Source organism: Gambusia affinis, linkage group LG23, assembly GCF_019740435.1.
Source record: "Gambusia affinis linkage group LG23, SWU_Gaff_1.0, whole genome shotgun sequence".
In the NCBI taxonomy this organism is placed as follows: domain Eukaryota; kingdom Metazoa; phylum Chordata; class Actinopteri; order Cyprinodontiformes; family Poeciliidae; genus Gambusia; species Gambusia affinis.
This window is the reverse complement of record NC_057890.1, coordinates 3,956,804-3,978,884: the sequence shown is the minus strand read 5'-3', so window position 1 is coordinate 3,978,884 and position 22,081 is coordinate 3,956,804. Positions and strand designations below refer to the sequence as shown.

Here is a 22,081-nt window from a genome sequence, read left to right as displayed (position 1 = left end):
AACTCTAGTTTGAGCAAGTTGAACCCCACTTAGAAAGCATTAATGATGAATGGCTCTTTAAAAGCTGCAATTTTACACTGACTGATGATTCCTTTTATGTGCAAGCCAAACTTGTCCCATGCTGCAGTCCGTCGCCGAGATTCTTATTCAATAATGGCTTTGAATTGAAGGAGAATTGTGGAAGGAAAGGTTTAGATGGTAACAATAACTAAGCTTTTTAGAGTAGTTTTTTTTTTTTCTTCATACCTGGTTAAATCATTGCTGTGAAGATAAATGCTGCCTGTTGGATGGTAAGAAATCAATTTTGCACTGCACCAGTGGACATCTGGGTTGCTAGGTGTCTGCAGGTGGCAGGTGCATAGATCATCAAAATGTACCTTTGTGTGTCCCTGATGCTTATGTTAAAGCATTCAGTTCCCTAGTTTCACCGGGTGTCATGCTGTTAAAACAATAGAATTTTTGCACATTATTTTTACTTGGTCATTTATTTTAAGCTCCTCTTCATCCATTTTCTTATAGGCAAATTTAATAGTCATTTCTCTCTGCCATGTTTGCTGTTGTAAACCACACACCATCAGCTATACTGCAGGGGGAAGGGTTTCACAGAAGTTTGGCTCTGTGTGTCTTTATAGTGCAGTCCGCCTTAATCAAACTGTGGTTCGTTTGTGGAGGTGTGAACGTGCAATCAAACTCTGATGTGGACCAAAAAAATAACAATTTTTGTTCCATCTAAAAACGCAGGCCTCGGTTTAGTTGAAGGGAAATCTGGTGCGGTTCAAATGCACATGTGAACGGCAAGTGGACCGGAGACGGCTCCAAAAAGAGGGAAGCAGACAAAACAAGCAAAACAAACGTACAAATCCCACAGCCCCTAAAGTCTGACTCTACTCCATTTTGGTTTACATTTTGTGAGGAAAGAAGTCATGCTCGTGTCTTTTTCTGTCGTTTACTTGAGTGGTTCTTGGTGCAGCGCCACCACAAGCAAGGAGGGAATAAGGCTGAGTTGGTTTGACACAACAGCAGTGGAAAATGTAACAAATGTTGCAATTTTGGTCCTCAATTGAACCAAGTTGACTGGACTATCATCTGTGAAAACTCACATTTTGTATTGTGTGTACGAAAATGAACCTCCAACTATGTGACCGCGTGTCAACAGTTTGATTTCCGCACGTCCTCGATGGGGCCTTAACTGTCTTGTTGTCTTGCCCAGGGTAACGGATATATTGAGTTGGGGTCTCTTCTGTTGCAGAGCAGGTGTTTCCTCTTTGGTTTTTTTTACTTTGCGTTTTTTTTAGCTGTAGAAGCTACGAGTGTTTGATCAGATTTATCAGGCATAAGAGTGGGGTGGTCTTGTACAATCACAAGCAGGAACACAAAGGCAAAGCCAGATGCAGATGAGACTTGACAGGTTGGCATGGAAACCGAGTCGTCTCTACAATGACTCAGTTTTTTGTTTTTTTTTGTTGCATGTCTTAGCAGCTCCGTTTGTCACTGTGTGTGTAGGAATGTGTGAGTGAGAGGACAAAATAAGCCCAGCAAACCCGGTGAACTTTTCCTCTGGGGTTGTTTACCGAATCCGACGGCAGAAAATCTGCTTGGAGTTTAAAGAACCATATTGTGCGAGTTTTAACAGCAAAAAGTGCAGCAACGATCCGCTTGTTTGATCCGTCTGCTCCTCATTTAGGAGCCTTTGTTTGTTTGCCTTCCAAATGAGATAAATCATAACAACAACAATATGAATCTGCTTAGTCAGTCACAAACGATGAATCAATTAGCCTGTTTTAACCGTAAAGAAAACAGAGCTCAGCTGTTTTATGTGGATGAGAGACGTTTATCTACAATTCACTGCATTCAAGTTGGAGTTTAGTTATGGTGGAGGCAGATGGCTTTGAATCCTGGATGCTCGTAAAACGGAGTCCACTGATATGTGAGGCGACTCGGATATTTCTGCTGTTCAGCTCGCGGAGAAAAAAAGTGAATATTGAATCTTACTCAGTCCGTTTCTCCTTTTGGTTTCCTCTTCCTCTGCAGTTGGGACGACAGCAGCTCGGTGAGCAGCGGCCTCAGCGACACCTTGGACAACTTCAGCACCGACGACCTGAACACGCCGGCGTACTCCGCCACGAGCTCGTCACGCAAAAGCAAGGGAGCACAGGTGGGCCGCGCGACAGCATGGTGATGTTTGTGTGTGTGAAAGAAATGCGAAAGGCGGATACTGATGGGCAGAGAGAGATGGAGCTCCAACACCTTTCCGAAGCATTTCCACCTGTTGACAATTTTTCACGTCTTATCACGTTACTCACTTCAGTGTACTTAATAATGGGATTTAATCTAATTGATCAATGCGCTTTAATCTATTCATGGATTTTTTTTTCTCGTTTGATTCTTGCAAAAAATGTATTTTAAAATTTGTTCCCCATCAAAAACATTAAAAAGAAATGCGTCTTGGGAAGCTAGCATACCCACGTGACTTGGCATGCTATCGGCTGATCTTTTTCAAAGCAGCCAATCCTGAAGCACCATTTTCATTTTCCTTGGTGTTAATTGGCTTTATCCCCAACAGTGGAGATTAGCATCTGTGGTTGTGCTAAGATAGTTTCCATTGTGTGTTTTTATGCATATTAAGTTATATGTGGTGGTTGAACTATTAAAATAAGCATTTATGAGCATTTTTGAGGAAATCTCAAGTATTTGTAGACGTTAGCTGTTTGCGGTAGTGTGCGGTCCCTAACTTATGTGATTACAGGATGTAGGGACAACCTAAACTGACCCTGTTTAGGTAGACAGTAATCCAGTTTGTAGGTTTACTCTTGCTCCAATGTACAGGACATTATTCATAAGTGTCAGAATAAAGGGGGCTGGATGTACTGTAGATGCATCCCAGACTTTTAAGATGTAATTATTCAAAGCCAGAAACCCTGATTTTTGGTTTTGCATATGCTTATGTTTTCACGTAAAAAATAAAACTGCCTCGTCTAACGTCTTTATTTGGCCTGAAGCGAAGGCCAACCAGTGCGTCAGCTCTGAAATCACAGCTGACGGTGGGAGCAGTAAGAGCAGCATTCAGCTCTCCTCAGAGGAGCCTTTGCTTTATTCTGCCAAGTATCCTTGGCTCCTCATGAAATACTCAACAGACTGTCCTCTTAAGAGACTCTGGCGTTGCTAGGGAGACTGACCATCTGTTAAGGTGTGTGTTTGTGTGGGAGTGTTTGTAAGCGTCCCAAAACTGGAGATCTGTACATCGGAGATTCCAAAGATAGCTGTGACTTCACACACACACACCCCGCTGCTCGAGCGAGCGCTCACCCGTCCTTCCGGTGATTCACAACGTGTGTTTGAATGTGCTTAGTAGTTATTTCAAAAAGAACCAGGTTGATGATTTAGCTTGTATTCCCAAGCTGGAAGCTGATTTCAATAAATCCTCCAGTGAATAAATGACTTTTATAGGCACTTTCTACGTGCAGCAGAGAGAAGGTCTTTTTCCAGTTGTGTTATCTCGTAGAAACTTTGTCTAATCGGTGCTTTCCTTAATCCCAACAACCCCTCCATCTCCCCCTCCGCAGTCCCAGAAAGGAAGCAGGTCCAAGCATGCCGAGCCGGAGGTGAGCAGCAGTTGGATTGGAGCTGAAGATCTGAAAAAAGTAGAGGAGGAGTTGGATGCGAGCATGGACCCCAACGGCAGCCCCTCCCGCTGGAAGCCTTCCCCGTCCGCCTGTTCACCCCAAACCCAGGGTCAGTATGAGGACACGGGTCAGAAGGCAGCGGGGCTACCCCAGATGTCCCAGACAGGCTCGTGGAGGAGGGGCATGACGGCCCAGGTGGGGATTACCCCACCCAGGACCAAGGGGGCCTCCGCTTCACTCAAAAGCCCAGGTGGGAGAGGCAACCTTGACTGCATTAAAAAAAACACGGTGCATAGTAAAAGAAATCCTTATTATTATTTGGCTGCCTTGGGAAGCTGCAATTCCTTGAACATTTTCACAATTACAACCCCAAAACTTATATAAAATTTTTATTTGATTACAGAGTAGTACATGAATTTTCAAACTGAGCAGGAAAGCACTGATCAGAGAGGGAGCCAAGAGGTCCAAGGTATCTCTGGAGGAACTGCAGAGATCTACTGCTCAGGTGTAAGAACCTTATGATCGGATGCTGGTTGTACACTTTACAAACCTGGTCTTAAAGGGGCAGTATTATGTAAAATTGACATTTTAGAGCTTTGCGTCATGTTATAATGTTATTCCCTTATCAAAGACATACCTGGAGTGTTGCCTTGATTATTTCATGCATGTTTGAGAACTCATCTAATCTCCCACGGCAACCATTCAGCTGTGCAAAGCCCTTCCTTCGAGGCGGAAGCTCCTTCTTGTATCTGCAGTTTCTAAGCTTCCTCTTTGTAGAGCATCCCTCTTCTGTGACTCCTCCACTCAGCTCCTCAAGACTAGCCAGCATCAATTAGCAAACAGCTGAGCTCATTATACAACGTTGGTAAAAACATTGTTAAAGAGTTAATAGATGAGGTATGTTGTGATGACTTCCTGAAGGTCAGAAAAGAGCAAGTGTTTCTTAAAGAGACAGAGGCCCAATTCCTAAGAGTTCATTTTCTTAGTCAAACAAGTCAAACAATTGGTTGATTGTAGTATAAAATGGCCGTATGTGGCATAATATTGCCTCCACCATCTATAAAATGAGGACAACAGGTGTAGTATGCAGTTTGAAAGATTATTGTCTTGATTAATCTAAAAAAATTCCAATAAAAATCCTTTGACATTCATGTGTCTAGGTATCAATTTAACTGCAGGATGCCATCAGATGGCAGGATGCTAAATCTGTGGCTTTTAATCTCTGTTTGGCAGGTAAAACAGACGATGCCAAGGCCTCAGAAAAGGGCAAGGTACCCTCCAAAAGCTCTGCTGGGATACAGCGTTCTCCGTCAGATGCTGGGAGAAGTAGTGGGGATGAAGGCAAGAAGCCTCCTTCTGGAATTGCTCGCCCCCCTGCCACCAGTTCCTTTGGATACAAGAAGATCCCTGGCCCTGCCGGCACTCTAATTACCTCAAGCGGTGCAGCCCTCACCAGCGGCTCAGCCACACTGGGCAAGGCCCCCAAATCGTCGGCTGCCCTCGGCAAAGGCACGAGCATTGGTGGCGTCCGTAAAACCAGCCTGGATGGCTCGCAGCCCCAGGACGACGGCATTCTCCTCAGCTGCAGCGGCTCCAAGGTCACCCTGCAGTACCGCTCCCTCCCCAGACCCGCAAAATCCTCTAGTGGGGCGGCGGCTGCAGTGGCCGGGCGCTGCGGACACCGCTCCAGCTCCAGCAGCATCGAATCAAACGTCAGCGGCAAGTCAGCGGTCGGGGCAGCAACACAAGCGGGTGCCAAACGGAGGGAGGGAAAGGTGGGCTCAGACCGCTCCAGTCCCATCACCGTCAACCAGACGGATAAAGAGAAAGTCGGGGTGTCGGACCAGGACCCGGCAGCAGGGCTGTCCACCTCTCCCAAATCCAGCCCCACATCCAGCTCAGCGGGCCAATCAGGCCTCAGGCAGCCGGGGTCCAAATACCCAGACATCGCTTCGCCTACCTTCCGCAGGTCAGAACCAGAATACGTCCCGTCTGCTCTCATCTGTCTTGGTCCCTTGTCTTCTTGTTGGGTTTTGCGTGAATCAACCATTTCACCACATAGTTTCTTTTAGTTACGTTTTCGAAAAACTTTCATGGTATGGTAGGTGTTCAGGAACAGGCTCAGGTCTCTTCAAGAGTTTATCAGGTTCATTCAGAAAATCAGTCTGGGCTTCAGTGTGGTTTTTCTTTAGTGATAAATGTAGTGCTCAGATTTTTTGTTTCCTGTTCCCAAGACTCCAAGAGAGGACAGCTGAAACATGACTGCTCCCCCATGGGTTAAACATCCTCTGACATCTCTATCAATTTTTATCAGGGTGCACAGAATAAATATAAACCAGTTGGCTAAGGGATGTTGCTACATAGACTGCCCCCTAGTGTCGATGTTAAGCAACTACAGCTAAAGCTTTGTTCAGTTTTGATTAAATTCCACCAAATCCTGTTCAGAAGTCTAGATCAGAGATCAGGTTAACAGGACGTTTCTTGACACCCAGTCTTTGTTTTCAAGCTGTAGCTTAGTGCGTGTTTGGAAACAGTCCTGCCATACCAGCTGGTTCCTCTGCATGTCTACAGGCTTCTTATTCCTCAACAGAGAATTTTTCTTGTGTTTTTTTTTAGTAAATATCTCTGTGACTGAAGGGTAGCAGGATTGAAGGTCCTAAAAGATTTTTTCATATGGTTGAAATGGCTACAGTTGCATGAGGTGGTGAATGTATTTGGAAGGGTTTTATCTGTGGGAAGATGCCATAAAGCTGCTTTGTTGTTACATATACAGTGCCATACATGAATAAGTATTGACACGCATGAACATTTTTATGTTTTGTAGAAAATTTGGGTTTTAATGTTATAGATCAACACAGTGGTAGGCACATTTTGGCTGAAGTGCTATTAGCTAATTTTTTGTTTAGCGCTTTTGCTAACTTTGAAAATGTTTTGCACACTTAGCCCCCCCCCCCTAAGTCATTTTTCCGAGTAAATTCTGAAGCGCTAATTAACTTGGCGGTTTAACTTGTACATTTTCAGCTGCATTAAGTTTTACAACAGTCCAGTATTGTTCCAGTATGGAGCTTACAATCGCTCGTTTGAGCACTTCTAAATGACTGCACCCACCTCTCTACCCCATCCTCCCCTCACCCTAGATTGTTTGGCACCAAAGCCAGCAGCAAAGCCAGCTCTCCGGGCACGCCCGACTCTGGCAAGTGCCCGTCAATACTGGGCAGCCCCCACGGCACGCTGGCCAGGCAGGCCAGCCTGGACTCGCCTTCTTCTGGCACGGGGAGCCTGGGCAGCACCGGCGGCCTGAGCGGCGGCAGCAGCCCGCTGTACGGTAAAACCCCCGACCTGTGTACCGACTCGCTGGCCTCCAGCCCCGCCTCTGGCCTCTCCCTGCCCTCCAACGCTCGCCCCTGGCCTGCCTGTAGCTCGTCAGCCGGCAGCAAGGACACACTGAGCTGCCAGAGTATGACCAGTCTGCACACCAGCTCTGAGTCCATTGACATGCCGCTGGGCCATCACGGGCCTAAGGTTACGCGAACCGGCAGTATCAAGTCCACCCTGTCTGAGGGGTGAGTAAGAGGAGAATACGATTGGGACGAATCGTATTCATTGTTTCATTTGACAACTGAGACAAAAAGTGTAGCCTTGTTACCTTAAGATCTAGGAATAAGAAGATAGACAGTACCACAGTGAGTAATACCAGTGATAAACATGAACTCATCCAGTACACCATGCATTTTTCTGCTCTGGTTTTGCAAATGTAAGAAAAACACAACAAATCCAAACCATGGCAGAAAAAATTCACTCTAAATTCAGGTCATTTCAGACATGCTCATAAGAAGTCTGTATCAGTGTATTCATTGTTTTGTCCACATGCAGTGCATGGAGTACAGCACAGAAACGTAGTCTCACGGCACACTTTTATAGTCTCTCAGTAGTACAGCTGAATGTCTCAAAAATGAAACAATCAACTTTAAACACAGTGTTTGTGTGTGTTTTCAGTTTTTGTAGTTCTACGTAGACGCATAGTGTCCTGTTGTTCTCTCCGTTCTGTCTGTCTCTGTGTGAACGTTCGGCTTCTTTTTCATGTGTCACGAAATATAAATGATTTGAGTGTTCATCTGATTGGCCCGTTCCTCTGTTTCAACAGCATGCCCCTTGACAGAAACACGCTCCCCAAAAAGGGACTGAGGTACAGCACATCTGCATCAGTAGTTATCTCTGTTGTCTGTTTGCACTCGCATGGATCACCAGCGCATGTTCAAATGTTATTCACACCACTGCCCTAAGGAGATATTTCCTATAGGTATTGATGTAAAGATTCAAAAAGATGGAGGACTGCATGATTTAGTACATTTACATTAAATATACAGTCACCTCAACATTTACTCTGCCCGTTACTGACTATGTGTCAAAACTAGTACTTTAGATTTATTTTGTTTTGCAGTCACTGTTTGTTTTGCAATTACATCCTGCTGTCACTTTTGAACTATACACCAAGGTAGAGACAGACCGCACAACCTGTAGGGGTCAGTCCACCTTTTCTGGTTGAGGTCAGACTTAGAGGAGGTAGTCACTTCACATTCAGCTGCTCCACTGGAGATGATGGCCTGAAAAAAGGAACAATGAGACCCTACCAAACTAGAAACCATCCTCTCCATAATTATGCCTTACGCTCCTGTCCGAGGATTGGGGAACATGTGCAACCCAGCATTCCTTGCAAAAACCTTTGGGAAAGTAAACCTTTCCAGATCCACAAAACTCCTGTGGTCTGGAAACCAAACTCTCATACACTCCTCAGCAATTCAGCAAGGAAGATCGACCTCTGCTTCTTCAGATTCAGAGGTCCAATGATCAGTTCAAGCCTCCCTTCCAACACTGAACAGTTTTTTGGGGTAACTTTTTTATTTAAAGTTGGTCAATTGAGCTTGGACTGAGCTTAAATTTGGGTTAAATTTAGGCTAAACAAAACCATTGAAAATCAAGGTAGATCATCTCCGATGACAGTTTTCAGTATTCACTTTTTAACTACAGTAAATGGTAAATGAACTAAATTTATGTAGCACTCATTTTGACCAAAGCGCCATACACTAGAGTGACATTCACCCATTCGCACTCACAAACGCACTCACATTTATACACTGATCCGAAGATCGGTAGGCAACTTGGGATTAGGTGCCTTGCCCAGAGGCGCATCGACATGTGACAGGAGGAAGCTGGAATTGGACATACAGATGTGTCATGTTTGTAATCGCACTAGTATGTCACGATGTTAGACGTTGCATTTAACCCCACCTGCGAGTGAGAATCTGACAGTGAAAACTGAACCATAAAACGGCTTACGGACCCGCCTTGTACCGCTCAGTTGAAATGAGGCATTGCATCTTTCCTCTTATGGCACAATCTCTCTAGTTTGTCAACAAGCCTGGCTCCTTTATGCACGCTGTCCTTCAGCTCACCCCAAAGGTTTTCTGGAGGATTTTTGAGACCAGATTGATAGAACGTTAAGCCGAGGGAGAAAATTATAGTTTTGTTTTGTGTTTTTTCATTTAGCCTGAAACGAATAAATAACTCAGATTTACAGCTGTTTAAACTTGCCTCTATATTTTAAGGGGATCCTTCGGAGCAGATGAATGGCCTGGTTTCAAACTATTGCTTGTGTAGACTTCCTTTGGTGCATTTGCTCTTTTAAAGCTTGAATGAATCTGCTGTCATGCAACTCTTTCTGCCTGTTTGATGTGCTGCTCAGCGTGGACGGTGGTGACGTTTTGCAAAAGCTCCCTCTAAGCTCAAATGGCTGTTCACATTTCAGGAACGATCTGCTATACCCCAGCTTTTGGTCATTGGCTATGGAAACTCAGATTTCTTTCTACACCAATATTCAGGAAATAAGCACACAGGTCCTGTTGATGACGATTTTGTTGGGGGAAAGTCAAACAGCTTGTATACCTCAGTCTGTTACAACGTCAGCGACAAAAAGTGCAATGTCACACCAGCAAGTAGGGTGTTATTCGCCCATTGCTGGTTGAAATAAAAAGGATGTACAGGGCAGTGATGAAAGCCGGGGTCAGATGTGACGAGCCTGGTAATGCTGCTAAGAAGGAAGGAGTGCAAACTCAATTATAATTCCCAGAGGATTAAATATGGCCGATTGTCATGTGGGAGATAAGAAGACTTTCTGTTGAACTGGCGATGGGGAGAGAAGAGTTGAATGGTAGAGAGTGTTTGTGTGTGTGTGTGTGTTTTATTCATTAGCATGCAAAAGCTTGGACAACTGCAGGTCATTTTCCTGTAAATCGTTAAATGATTGAAGGGTGAACTGACGTAGCAGCTGATCAGCCAATACAATGTTCTGAAAACTAAACCTAAACTTCAAACCATTTTAGAGTCTACTTGGCTTTGTAGCACAATTGTTTGTGGTGATTTTTGAGGAACCTCAACCGATGCAAATTTGAGTATTCATTTATATTTTCCAACCTTAGCCATTTTTGTGCATTAAGATTGCATAAAAATCATGGTTTAGTATCTAACTCAGGTACAAAAGCCGTGGTTTGGTCCTTGTCTCACTTTTGGAGTCCCAATTGAAACACTCAAAACTAAGGTTAGTCCGGCAGTTTTAAAGTCTCAGGTCGCTGTCATGGTTTGATCCCAACCTGGACCTTACAGTTGGGAGGTCCAACTGTAAGGATGAACCTCCAAAACTGAGGTTCATCCTTACCTCAGTTTTGAAGCCTCTCTTCCACATCATGGTGTGAGCCTTACCTTGGTCTCTAAGTCTTGACATGGTCCTTACCTCACTTTTGAAGTTCTCCTATGCCGATTGGTTCAGTTTTAAAGTCTCCATTCCGTATCACGGTTTGATCCTCACCTCAGTTTTAACTTCCTCTTTGGTCCTAATCCGGGTTTTGAAGTTGCCTTTCAGTGTCATGGATTGAACCTTTGGTCTTGAAGTCACAATTTTGTCTTGGGTCGGTTTTTGGGGTTGAGTCTTTGGCAAGTTTAACTCGGTCAGTGTTTTACGTAGTCTAACACTAAAGATAAATACTCACTTTTTCAACCAGAAATGCTCTGTCAGATAAGCATGTTGTATAGAGGATTAGGACTATTAGCGGGCAACTGTAATTTGGTAGCAAATGGTAGCAGTGTGGATCGACAAGTTGGGGATATGATTGAGCGAAGGGACAAGTTTACACCAACCCATTGCCTGTCTGATACCATAAATACTCCTGAGTTATTTGTTATGGTTATGGCTCAGTATGAATGGTAGTGAAGGATTGTTTGAATGCTCCAGGCAGCTTTGGTCACACACATTCATATTTATATGAATGTTTTTTAAAGCGTCATACACATCTGGTGACTGAAGGAAAGATTCAAGTTTTCAGATTGTTTTTTTTTGTTTGTTTGTTTGTTTTGCATGTTGCTGATTGGATAGTGGTGCATGTTTATTTACCCTCTGCTCTTGTGCATTCGCTGTGTAGCTTCACTGCTGCAGAAATAACCTGCTTAAACTTCTGAGAATGTCCTCCTGTCTTAAGTTCACAGTGGTTTTGTGGCTTTCAGGTACCCGCCGTCGTCTCGGCAGACGTCCCACGAAGAAGGAAAGGAGTGGTTGAGGTCGCATTCGACCGGGGGCCTGCAGGACACGGGCAGCCAGTCCCCGCTTTCTCCTCCCGGAGCGGCTTGCATCAACACTGGAAAATATCACTACTCCAACCTCTGTTAGTCTTTAAAAATATCCTATCCATGAATATCCATGAAAAATCCAAATTTCATTTGTGTTTTTCACTATTATTTCTAACGCCGGCAAATATGAAAAGTGCTCTATTTCGAGTTTTTACATGAATTTCAAACTGCACTTTAAAAGGTCCATGTTTGGTCTAAAATCATCCAGGTAAGATTTCATGTCTCTAAGTACTTAATATTTCCAACTAGAAATAATCAAATGCAGCCAGGATTCATAAAAAACTGAAAAAGGCTCTTTTAGTTCAGCACTGATGGGAAGCTTCAAGGCACACGCCAACTTTTCCGTTGTTAGCAGCTCGTGGTTGTAGAAAAATGTTCCTGTACTGTCTGTCAACCTGTCACTTTTTCACTGTGTTCCCCTAAAGGCCACCACAGATATGATTTAGAAATTATTATTCGATGCTAATTTGTCCGAGAGTTGTGAGCCAGTCCTAGTTTCACCAATTCCATCATAAGTAAAGTACCTACAGGCTGTCCTTAAAATGGGCACAGGTCACTAAATAAAATTATTACCTAATTTGCATAACTCACCACGTGCGTCCAATTGTAACAGATGTTAGTGAGAAAACTGGGGTGACAACAAGAGGTTAAAAAAATACCATCTCATATCCAGCTTTTTCTTATATCTTAACCATATGGTCGACTTAGGAGGAACAACTAAAACATGCCATCTGCTGTTTGTTGAGAATAACAATGCATGTTTTCACATCAGAGTCTTCCAAAGTCATATATTTCCACCCAATGGTCATATAAATGTTGAGCAAACTTTAAAAATCTCTCTAAAAGGAAAATGTGAATTTGGTATGGTTCCAATCGACTGGTTTGGAGTGAATCAACCAGGCTACGCAAAATGTGATTACATCAGATGTTGAAGTTATGCGTTGGTGTAAAAAAAAAACCCCACACACACAGATAAATGTTTGTTATTTCAAAACCTAATTGACAAATGTGGGTCCATCTTCCCTTTAGCGCTTTGACACTTTAAAAAAAAAAAAAAAAAAAAGTCAAAAATCTAAGTTAACTTAAGTGAGCGTAAAGAACTATTTTTGCAAAACTGAGGAAATTATTTTGGATGTTAATATTTCCATCACATTGCGCATATTTATTTGTACTTTTTTTTGATGGAGACACATCTGACAACAAAAAAGTCAAGCGGGTTTGGCCTACTTTGACAATAATAGCACTTACTCCACCAGAAGTCACACACGTTGCTTCACAAAACAAAATTTGCAGAAGCAAGATCATGCACTGAAAAAAGTGTTTCTTTGTACCAACCTTAAAAAAGGACTATTTTGTTTCTCTATGTTGTTTTATTATGTTTGCTCAAGCTATAACTCTCAATTTGAGAATTACTCAAATCAGAATTAACATCTCAAGCAAAACTAATGCAATTAGCTGCAGCAAATTTGAGGAACTTCTTTAAAAAGTTAGTTGAAAGAAAAAAATTTGTCGGTGTGATAATGTATATTAATAAAGTGACTAACACCGCTATATTGTCTGCATGTCATTACTGTGCAGTAAGTCCAACCAACATCAACCAGTACAACCTGCCACCAGGCAGCAGCGGCAGCATGAGCCGCTCCAATAGCATCCCCGCTCAGGACTCGTTTGACCTGTACGGAGAGGGCCACCCACTAGGGGGCAGTGCGACCTCCCTGGAGGACCGACCCCGGGCCATCAGTCGCTCAGGTTCCTTCAGAGACAGCACTGATGAAGGTAAGACAGTGCTGAACTATGAACCTAAAAATACCATGAGAATAGAAAGAAATGTGTTTGAGGTTAAAATGGTGAATGTTTTTTTTTTTGTTTTTTTTGAAGTGTCACCTGAGTTGTTCACACTCTCTGTCTCTTGTCTCACAGTCCACGGCTCGTCCTTGTCTCTGGTCTCCAGCACATCCTCTCTTTACTCTGCGGTAAGTCGCTCAGTGGGACGAGTTTAAGAAATCAAATAAAACACAATATGCTCCCTATAACGTTCTGTTTTATTTTTTTTTAAGTGAAATGAAATTCATCTAAAACTATATCTCTTTCCCCTTGTTGGTCAGTTTTGTGTTTTTATTGAGGTTATATTGGAAATGTGTAACGCAACCTTAAATGACAGGAAAGCTGTTAGCTTTTCTAACAGTGCAGTCTGTGACTCAGACGACACAATCATGGAGTTAGCAAATTCGTTTTTGCGGGCAGAACTGATGACCGTACACTTCTGTCTCATTCCTGCAGCTTTCAAGTCGCTAAACGTTTTCTACTCGTTGAACGAATCACTTCGTTTCCTAATAAACAAAAAATTATTTTCCGGTGGATTTTTATAATTGTAATTGTCAGTGATAGTGTCTTTTAGATCTTTTAAGTTAAGTAAGATTATCTTCCATGTTTGCTATTTAATCTTTTTTCTGATTCGTCACATCAGAAGGGAAATAGCATCTCTAGGAGGCAGTAAAGATATGGTCCTAATTAGAGTTTGCTTGTCTCTTACAGACTGAGGAAAAAGCCCATTCTGAGGTAAAACTGAGGGACAGAACAAGCATGTCTCTGTCTGCATGCTGCCTTCCTGCCGTGTAGCATTAAACTTTGGTTACAGTTACTTGTGCTGCGTCGCATTTGTCATCAGAAGTTCAAATGTCCAATCTCCAACTTGGAAAACTCCCATCGGTACAACTTCTGCTAGGGAGACTGCTGCAGCGGTGTCACGGGCTTGGATTGCTAAAAAAACAGCTAGCCTAGCCACTGAGCAGAACAGTCAAACCCGATGGGTTTCAAACTTGCAACTGAAACAGTACGATTCGGTGCGACATCAATCCGACGGCTAAGGCCCAACTTCTGGTTTCAAGTGCAAGAAAGTCTCTGCCCTCCGACAGATTTCTTCAGCTTTTTGTGACATCGAAATGCTTTGTGTTAATATGAGACGTAGAGTAAACCCAAATAAATATGAAATGTAGTCTCTAAATGATTTCATTCATGAAAGGGAGAAAAAAAAGCTGTCTAAACCGATGGAAATCTGTTAAGGGCGAACACTTTTCTTATTGCACCGTTAAGTTGTTGCTGCTTTGTTTGAGTTGGTTTGTTTTCGCCTAGTGTCTGTCAGACCCAGCATGTTCCTCTCCTGTTTTCGGATCTCCTCTGGCTGTTTCCTTGTGTTTGAATGTCTTGCATGTTCTGCTGTGCAGATTTTCTTTGCCGATGTAGTCCAACAAGGGCAAAATCTGCTGATATTTGTCTCTAATAACATTGGGCAAAACCAACACCAAAATTTGAGCTACGACTGTGTTCAGTTTAACGACAAAACAGTTTAACTCTATGTTGCATTGCTTTTCATGATCTTTCTGTGATTTAGTTTTCAAATGTTAACGACGTTTTTCTTTTCTTCATTACAAAAACTAACACAACACGCATCTACCGCACCCTGATTTAATCTAATTTAGCTTCTTTTCCTCTTTTTTGTCTCCAGTTTTTATGTCTTTTAGTCATGTCGTTTTATTCGTGTGTTTTTAGCTCAAGTTTGGTTCAGAGAGTAGCAGCAAACACTCTCTGAGACGGAGGTTTAACGAATCACCGAGAATTCAATACTGGAGTCACACTTGTGATATTTCCCCTGAAATTAAAAAAATTAATAAATCTAATTTTCAATTAAATTACATTTAATTACAATTAAATTACATTACATTTACATTAAATATCCTTATTTCCACTAATAACTAGCCGAAACTCACAGCGCCTCCAAGAGTATTCATGTCTTTTGACGCTTCAAAAAAACACGTTGATTTCCCACATTTTGCTTTCGCACAAAACCCCAGTAACATACACTGACGTGTGTGGTTGTGCTTAAAATGTGGGCGAAAAGCAAAACTCAAGAGTTATCAATACTTTTGCAAGGCAATCTGATTACTGTGGATGGCATTTCCAATGCGGATGTAAAATAAATTTGATTTTGGATTGATATTTAATAGTTTCTGATTTCTTCTTTTTCAGATATTTACATTATTCTATATACTCTTATATAGAGTAAGACCATTTTTTCTTACTGTCTATTATGAAACCAGACATGTTTCACATCAGACAGTAAGACTAAAAAGGCATGTGTTTTTGTACATGTATGTAAATATCTGGTTGGTACTAACTGTGGGATGCTTGTTAGGAATATTCTCCAGTATTTGCAGGCTCTGTTGAACCAGGTTTTAAGTCCACGCCTCTCTTGCTTTGCCGCTCACTGCTAACCTCTGACTGGGTGTGGTATGTTAGGTGGTATCTGTCTGTTTGATGTAAGCATGCAACATAGTGTTAATTTTGACTCTTTTCTTTTCAATCAAGGGCCAAACAGTCCAAAATTCCACGGTAATCCCCCCTCACTTTATGTTTCTTTACACTTCACTCCAATGTTTTTGACACACGTTACTGTGTAACTGCACTTTCCTTTCCTCATTGATGTTCATCAGCATGATTACAAAAGGTTTGAAGTCTGTCTACACGGCGCGCATTCACATCTGCTCTCTCGCCCGAAACCAGCAAATCAGAAAGCTGCGGCGGGAGCTGGATGCTTCTCAGGAGAAGGTGGCAACCCTCACGTCTCAGCTGTCTGCCAACGTGAGTTTGTTTCTTTCAAAGGATTCCATTAAACACCCGGCTCATTTCCATAATGGCCTCCTTTTGGAGAGCACAGTTTGTTTCAGCTGTGGAGGGAATAAAAATCTGGTCTTGCTTTCTGCTTTCCTGAACGTATTTTGTTCTCGGATGGAATATTTGCTCATTGTGATCAAGCTGTGCATATTGTCTCTTTGCGTTTGTCTTTTTATTGCCAAAACAGAAATCACAGAGGTAAAAAGAGTGAAAATAGGAACATAGAAAATCAGTTTGTAGGTGGGATAGTGATATGAAACTCTCTAAATGCCTAACAAAGTCGTCCTGCTGCTAGATTGACAGTCTCAAGCATTGGAACATGCGTCATCCTCCTCCTGCAGTGCTAAGTGCTTGTTCAAGTGTGGAAGCAGACTTTGTCTCTTCTTGCAGTCTGATGTTTTGACCATTAAATAAAGAAAAAACGGTGCTGAAACTGAACAGTGGAGAAACCTGAAGGACAAAAGAAGATCCATTCAGGAGGGAGATACAGAACTTTGCTCTGCATTGATAAGCAATAGCTTTGCCTTTTGATTTGATGGAAAACCTTTTTAACAATGTTTGCCATTTTCAGGAGAAAGTTTTACGTCATAAGAACTTAACAGTGCATAACCTTATCGGTTCTTCTTGTCCTCTGTGGGACAAGAAGAATCTTGTCAAAGAGGACAAGATTCTCCTTTTCCCCTTTGTGGTGCTTTAATAGTAGAGTTGAATGCCTTTTCAAAATTATGTCCACCAATTTGAGACATTATGACACCCTTGAGTAATGTGTCTCTTTATTGGAGGCATTGAAACACTCTTGAGGAGGGTATCTCTTATTGTGGACATCACAGCGTTCAGGAGGAGTTTATCTCATTATTGGCTTTGGAACACTCTAAAGAAGAGTGCTTCTTTTTTGGAGACATTGTAACATCCTTTAGTTGTACATTACCTTAGTTTAAGGATCTTAACACTAGATTAGATCAGTTGGTCTTTGGGGCAACCTTGAGGGGAGAGACTCTATTGGAGACAGTGTACAGTAATATCCTTGAGTTGTGCACCTCCTTACTGTAGGAATCTTAACACTCTATGTGTTTTCTTGCTCTTTGGTGGCAATGGAACACCCTTGAGAAGAGTGTTTCTTTATTGGAGACATCCTTGAGTTGTACGTCTCCTTAGTGTAGCCATCATCAAACTCTGGAGGAGTTTAATTGCTCACTGGTGATATTGGAACAACTTTGAGAAGAGTGTTCCTTTATTAGAGACATTGCAACATCTTTTAGTTGTACATCTCAGTTTAGGGATCTTAACACTCTTTAGGAGGGTTAAGATTCTCAAGCGTGTTCTTAGGCTTGTACCGAAGTTGTGGCATAAATGCTTCTCTTTATTTTAGACATTGTAATATCTTTGAGTTTTTCTCTTTATTGGCAACATCAGAGGAGCCCCGAAAGGGAAGACTGCTCATTATGTAGTTATTTTATTTTGAGTGACATTAACCTTCTACCCCTGACCTCAAGAAGTTTGTAAAAAAAAAAAAAAAAAGAAGAAGAAAGAAACTACGTGCTGATCCATTGGGCTCAGGTCCAAGGAGTACGGCAGTTTGTTCTTCTCTGGGATGCGAGGCTGATCATCACCTCCCTTGTCTGTGGGGGTGAGGACTCACAGGTGGAGTTGGAAGAAGATGCAGAGTTAGTGGGAGGGGTACGAGGAGTTGGCATTTCTAAAGGTCAACACCATTACAAATTCAGCCCTGGAAACTGAGTGGAATTGGCATTGTTGGGTGTTCCTCTCCGTGTTTTATTTTTGGACTCACAGTTCCTCACGGCTACAAAAGGAATTCTTCTTTCTGCAGACAGTTTTATCCAGACTGAAGGCATAATGATAAAAAGCATGAATGTGTGTGATTCTGACAATCCTTTGATTTGTCTGGGCATGCTGCCCATCGTCCTGTGACACCTGGCCTGACAGGTGTCACAGAGTGTCTGGCTAAGGATGACAGGTAGAGCAGGCATTACATACGTACAACAACACACAAACAAGCTCACACGCAAAAATCATAGCAGAGCAAACATTGCTGTCATAGACAGAAGGCTTTACCAGACAGTCATTCATAAACACAGAGCCACAATTTTTAAGGCAAGACCAATTCCAGTGCGGCGCAGTCCTAAACTGACAGATTCAGCAGGACAGATGGTAGGATTTCCTGAACCTGCTGCCATCCTTCATCGTGTTGCTGCTGCATCCCCAGGTGATGGATTGAGTCATGGAGAAAAACTCTTCTCTGATGTGTATGCCACACATTTTACTCTGCAGTAGTCCAGAGAGACACAGGGCATGACGAAATCCACAAGTAATAATTTGATCTGGCGAGATGTAACATGTCCTCCAGGACGATTTAGACTTTTTTCCTACTTTAAATGTCCAAGCACCAGGTTTTAAGCTGTTAAGGAAAAGCAAATCTCCACATGCAGCCTAGTTAAGTTCTCAGTTGCCGTCAGCAACAATCAGTATTAATGGCTCTTTTAAACTCAAAAGTTATGTTTTCTTCTCGCCAAACTTTCAGAATAGAAATAACTTGAGGGATAAACACCTGGTGTCTTTGAAAGGTTCTGGTTTCGAGACACAGTTCTTACCAGAATTATTGTTGTTTTTATATTCTCTCTTACACCCTTCCACATTTTCTCAAATTAGAACTGTAGATAATGTGATAATTGAATGTGATGAACAAAAAAACCTGCATCAGATTGAATAAATGGGGGAAGTATATACGAGTTTAATCATTTTACAAAATATAGTCTATAGTTTGTAGAACCGCTTTTTAGCACACCGTCATTATTTTTTTGCCCGTTCTTTTTAGCAAAATACCTCAAACTCAGTCGCCAGTTGCCACTGATTCTCAATTGGACTTTGACTTGCCCATTCTAACACGTGATCAGACTGTAAAACAGTTCCAGTGTAGCTGCCGCTTCGTCTTCTAATGTTGTAGTTGGCTAACGTCTGAAAGCAAATGGTTCCATAAGATTTAAATTTTAAAAATTCCAAAAACCGAAAACATTTTACGTCTACTTCCCAAGTTGGCACTAATCTGCGTTACCTTGTCACATCAACTCCAAACAAAATACATTGGAGTTTGAGCTCGTATGTAACTAGTGAAGTCAATTATATAAAATATTAAACATGTCTTATTCAGTTAAACCCAGTTATTCTGAAATGAAATCAGAGCACGTCTCGGTGTGTGTGCAGGCTCACCTGGTGGCCGCCTTCGAGAAGAGCCTCAGCAACATGACCTGCCGCCTACAGAGCCTCACCATGACCGCCGAACAAAAGGTACGAGAAGTTACGCCTCACTCAGCAACAGACTAAAGGAAACTGCATTCAAAGGAAGAGAAGTAATTAGGAAGAGCAACCTGTGCCATTTCATTAAACTCTTTCTGGAAACTGGTGGAGAATTACTGGATTATTTCCGTTATCTTCAAAGTTTGGGTGCTGCCAAAGTCTTGAGTCTTGCTAATGTCGTAGTTTCCTACTATCTCAAGATTTGTCTCACTTAAGACAAAGTGTGACATTGCTTGAACTGTCTGTCCTTCAAAAGAGCTCAACAAGAGCTTCCCACTGATCACTGCATCAGCATCAGTATCTTTAGCTCAAAGGGCTGACAGGACCCAGGAGGTTTTTAATCCTCCAGGCGCTAAAGCAGACTAGAGGGAGGTCTTTGTCAGACAACACGGTTCTAACTTTTAATTAAAGCAGCAGCCCTATCGGCAGCTCTCAGTGGGCTGTGGTGGAAGAAAAAAAGGAGGTTCCCTCTCCTCTATGAAGTCAGCTCAACAAAGAGTGCAGTCTTTTTTTCCCTCCTCAGAGCAGGGGGCGCTGGCTCCGACATCTAATGGGAAAAACTTTTCCTCCTCCCTTTCTGCTTTATTGAAACCATTGTCAAAGCCAAACTTGGAGAACCTGTTCACATCAAAGCAGCTTGTGTGTTGATTCAAAAAAAAAAAAAACTTCCAAAAGGGCTCTAGTCTGGGCACATTTTATTGCTATATGTGTTTTCTTCCAGGCTACAAAGATCCCATCCTCTCTAAAGTAGTGCTTCTGTGATGCTAAAAAGAGAACTTCCTGTTCTTGTCCTCATTTTGCCGCTGCAGGAGTCCGAGTTGGCCGAGTTGAGAGAAACCATAGAGATGCTGAAGACCCAGAACACCGACGCTCAAACGGCAATCCAGGTGGCGCTCAACGGCCCGGACCACCTACACAAAGGTAGCAAAACCAGCAGGGTGTCCCCCCTAAACTACGACTATAGCTGAGGTGTTTGTGCGCCATTGATCATTTTTACACTGCGATTTTTTTACTGCAGTTGGCTTGTTTTCTGAAATGTTTCAGATCATCACATAAATGTACATTTTAGTCGAAGATAACCAGACCCTGATACAAAAAGCAGTTTTGAAATGATGGCTCCTCTCTGAAACTTTGGGACTCCAGAGAACCACAGTAGGAGGCATTATACTCATTGGGGAAAGCGTAGCGTCTCGTTATAGAGTCATCCAATAGGACAACATCTAAAACTTATGAGTCAACAATAAGAAACAGACTCGGCTAAAATGGCATCTGTGATTGAATTCCAAGACCAAAGGAACATCTGACCAAAAAGAAACCCAAAAATCTAGATGATCCCCAAGACTTTTGGAAAAACACTATTGGGTGGTATGACAAACGTGGATCATTCTGGAAGGTGTGTGTCCTGTTAAATATGCTGTAAAGCCAACTTCAAACAGGAAAGCTCGCCATGAATTCTGTTTTCTAGCAGAAACCTCTTAAAGGGGCAATATCGTGTAAAATCAACTTTTCCAAGCTTTTTATAACATCATCAAAAACAGACCTGGAGTGTTGCTTTGAGAAATGTGCTTAAATTTCCTGAGGCAACCATCAGGCTGTGCAAAACGCTTGGGGGAACCAAGCGCCGCCTTCAAGAACCAAGCTTCTGGGGTTTTTAAAACAATGAAGACAACACAGGAACTTCATTGTGCTATAAAATTACACTATTTGCCTGGAAAACATGATACTGCCCCTTTAAGGAGAGCCATTAGTGTGCGGCCGAAAGATTAAACTTTCATGGCTTGTGCAACCGGACATCGATCCACAAGCAAACGAAAGGAAGACTTTGGAATGGAAATGATGAAATAATTTCAATACCTAATTTTTGTCTAATTGTAAAATGAATTTGACTTGAAACATTTAAGTGTAACAAAAAAAAAACCAAAACTAAAATGGAAGTGATCTGTGACCTTCTCCAGTCATGAAGCAGCCTCAGTCGGCGGTAGCAGTGACTGGCTGAGGCCCTCTCAGTGCACCAGCCTCAGTGTAGCGTTACAAAGTCTTATAGAGGCAAAAGCCCCACACCGACCGTCACGTTTTCAGCCGCTCTCCAGCTTAGTGTTTTTCGCACTGAGGATTGCTTTGTCTGTCTCCTTCAGACCTTCGGATTAGGCGGCAGCACTCGTCGGAAAGCATGTCCAGCATCAACAGCGCTGCCAGTCACGCCAGCATGGGCAGCTTGGGCAAGGACGCCGAGGATAAAAAGAAGAAGAAGAAGAGCTGGGTAAGTGGAAAGAAGAAGAAGAAGAGAGAAATTAGCATGAAAATTACACAGGCAGGGGATAAAGAAAGCTTCCACCACTGTAAGTGAAGTCACAGGAAGAACTGAGGGCTCCCAGGGATTCGGTAGCTCGCGGAATCAACTCAGTTTCTACATGATTTCTTAAGTCTGACATAATTGTGCAGACATGTTTGCCCACTCTTCATAGGATTAATGGAGTTCATTGTTGCTGGCATCTCTATGAAGTTGCTGCCTTTGCGTTTCCATCAGGTTGAGCTCTGGACTTTGACATGGCCATCTCAAAACCTTGATTCTTTTCCTTTTCAGTCCCGTTGTTCCAGGATTACTGCTGGCTTTGGGTTCACTGTCCCACTTTGGCTCAAACTTCACCTGTCAGGCCGTCGGTCTCACATCTTATGCCGAGGAATTTCCGATCGACCCAGACCGTGTCAACACGCACACACATGCAACGTGTGTGCGTGGAAGGGTGTCCTGATTTATTCCTCACCAAAAATCACCTTTTTCATTATTTTGTTATTCT

General features: G+C 42.5%; 1 protein-coding gene across 21 annotated transcripts in view; it reads left to right on the top strand.

The window, feature by feature from the left end:
* nav3 (neuron navigator 3) overlaps positions 1 to 22,081 on the top strand; it is a 279,354-nt gene that overhangs the window by 240,808 nt on the left and 16,465 nt on the right. For 11 of the 21 annotated variants that reach the window (XM_044107981.1, XM_044107970.1, XM_044107972.1 and 8 more), the window contains 14 exons: positions 2,032 to 2,155; positions 3,564 to 3,873; positions 4,857 to 5,592; positions 6,761 to 7,186; positions 7,768 to 7,809; positions 11,178 to 11,335; positions 12,879 to 13,076; positions 13,221 to 13,273; positions 13,836 to 13,859; positions 15,666 to 15,689; positions 15,861 to 15,938; positions 19,191 to 19,274; positions 20,093 to 20,204; positions 21,419 to 21,543. In XM_044107981.1, the coding sequence (XP_043963916.1) occupies positions 2,032 to 2,155; positions 3,564 to 3,873; positions 4,857 to 5,592; positions 6,761 to 7,186; positions 7,768 to 7,809; positions 11,178 to 11,335; positions 12,879 to 13,076; positions 13,221 to 13,273; positions 13,836 to 13,859; positions 15,666 to 15,689; positions 15,861 to 15,938; positions 19,191 to 19,274; positions 20,093 to 20,204; positions 21,419 to 21,543 (2,494 nt within the window). The remainder of the gene's footprint in view (positions 1 to 2,031; positions 2,156 to 3,563; positions 3,874 to 4,856; positions 5,593 to 6,760; positions 7,187 to 7,767; positions 7,810 to 11,177; positions 11,336 to 12,878; positions 13,077 to 13,220; positions 13,274 to 13,835; positions 13,860 to 15,665; positions 15,690 to 15,860; positions 15,939 to 19,190; positions 19,275 to 20,092; positions 20,205 to 21,418; positions 21,544 to 22,081) is intronic. The other 10 variants (XM_044107991.1, XM_044107990.1, XM_044107992.1 and 7 more) reach the window with 6 other exon arrangements.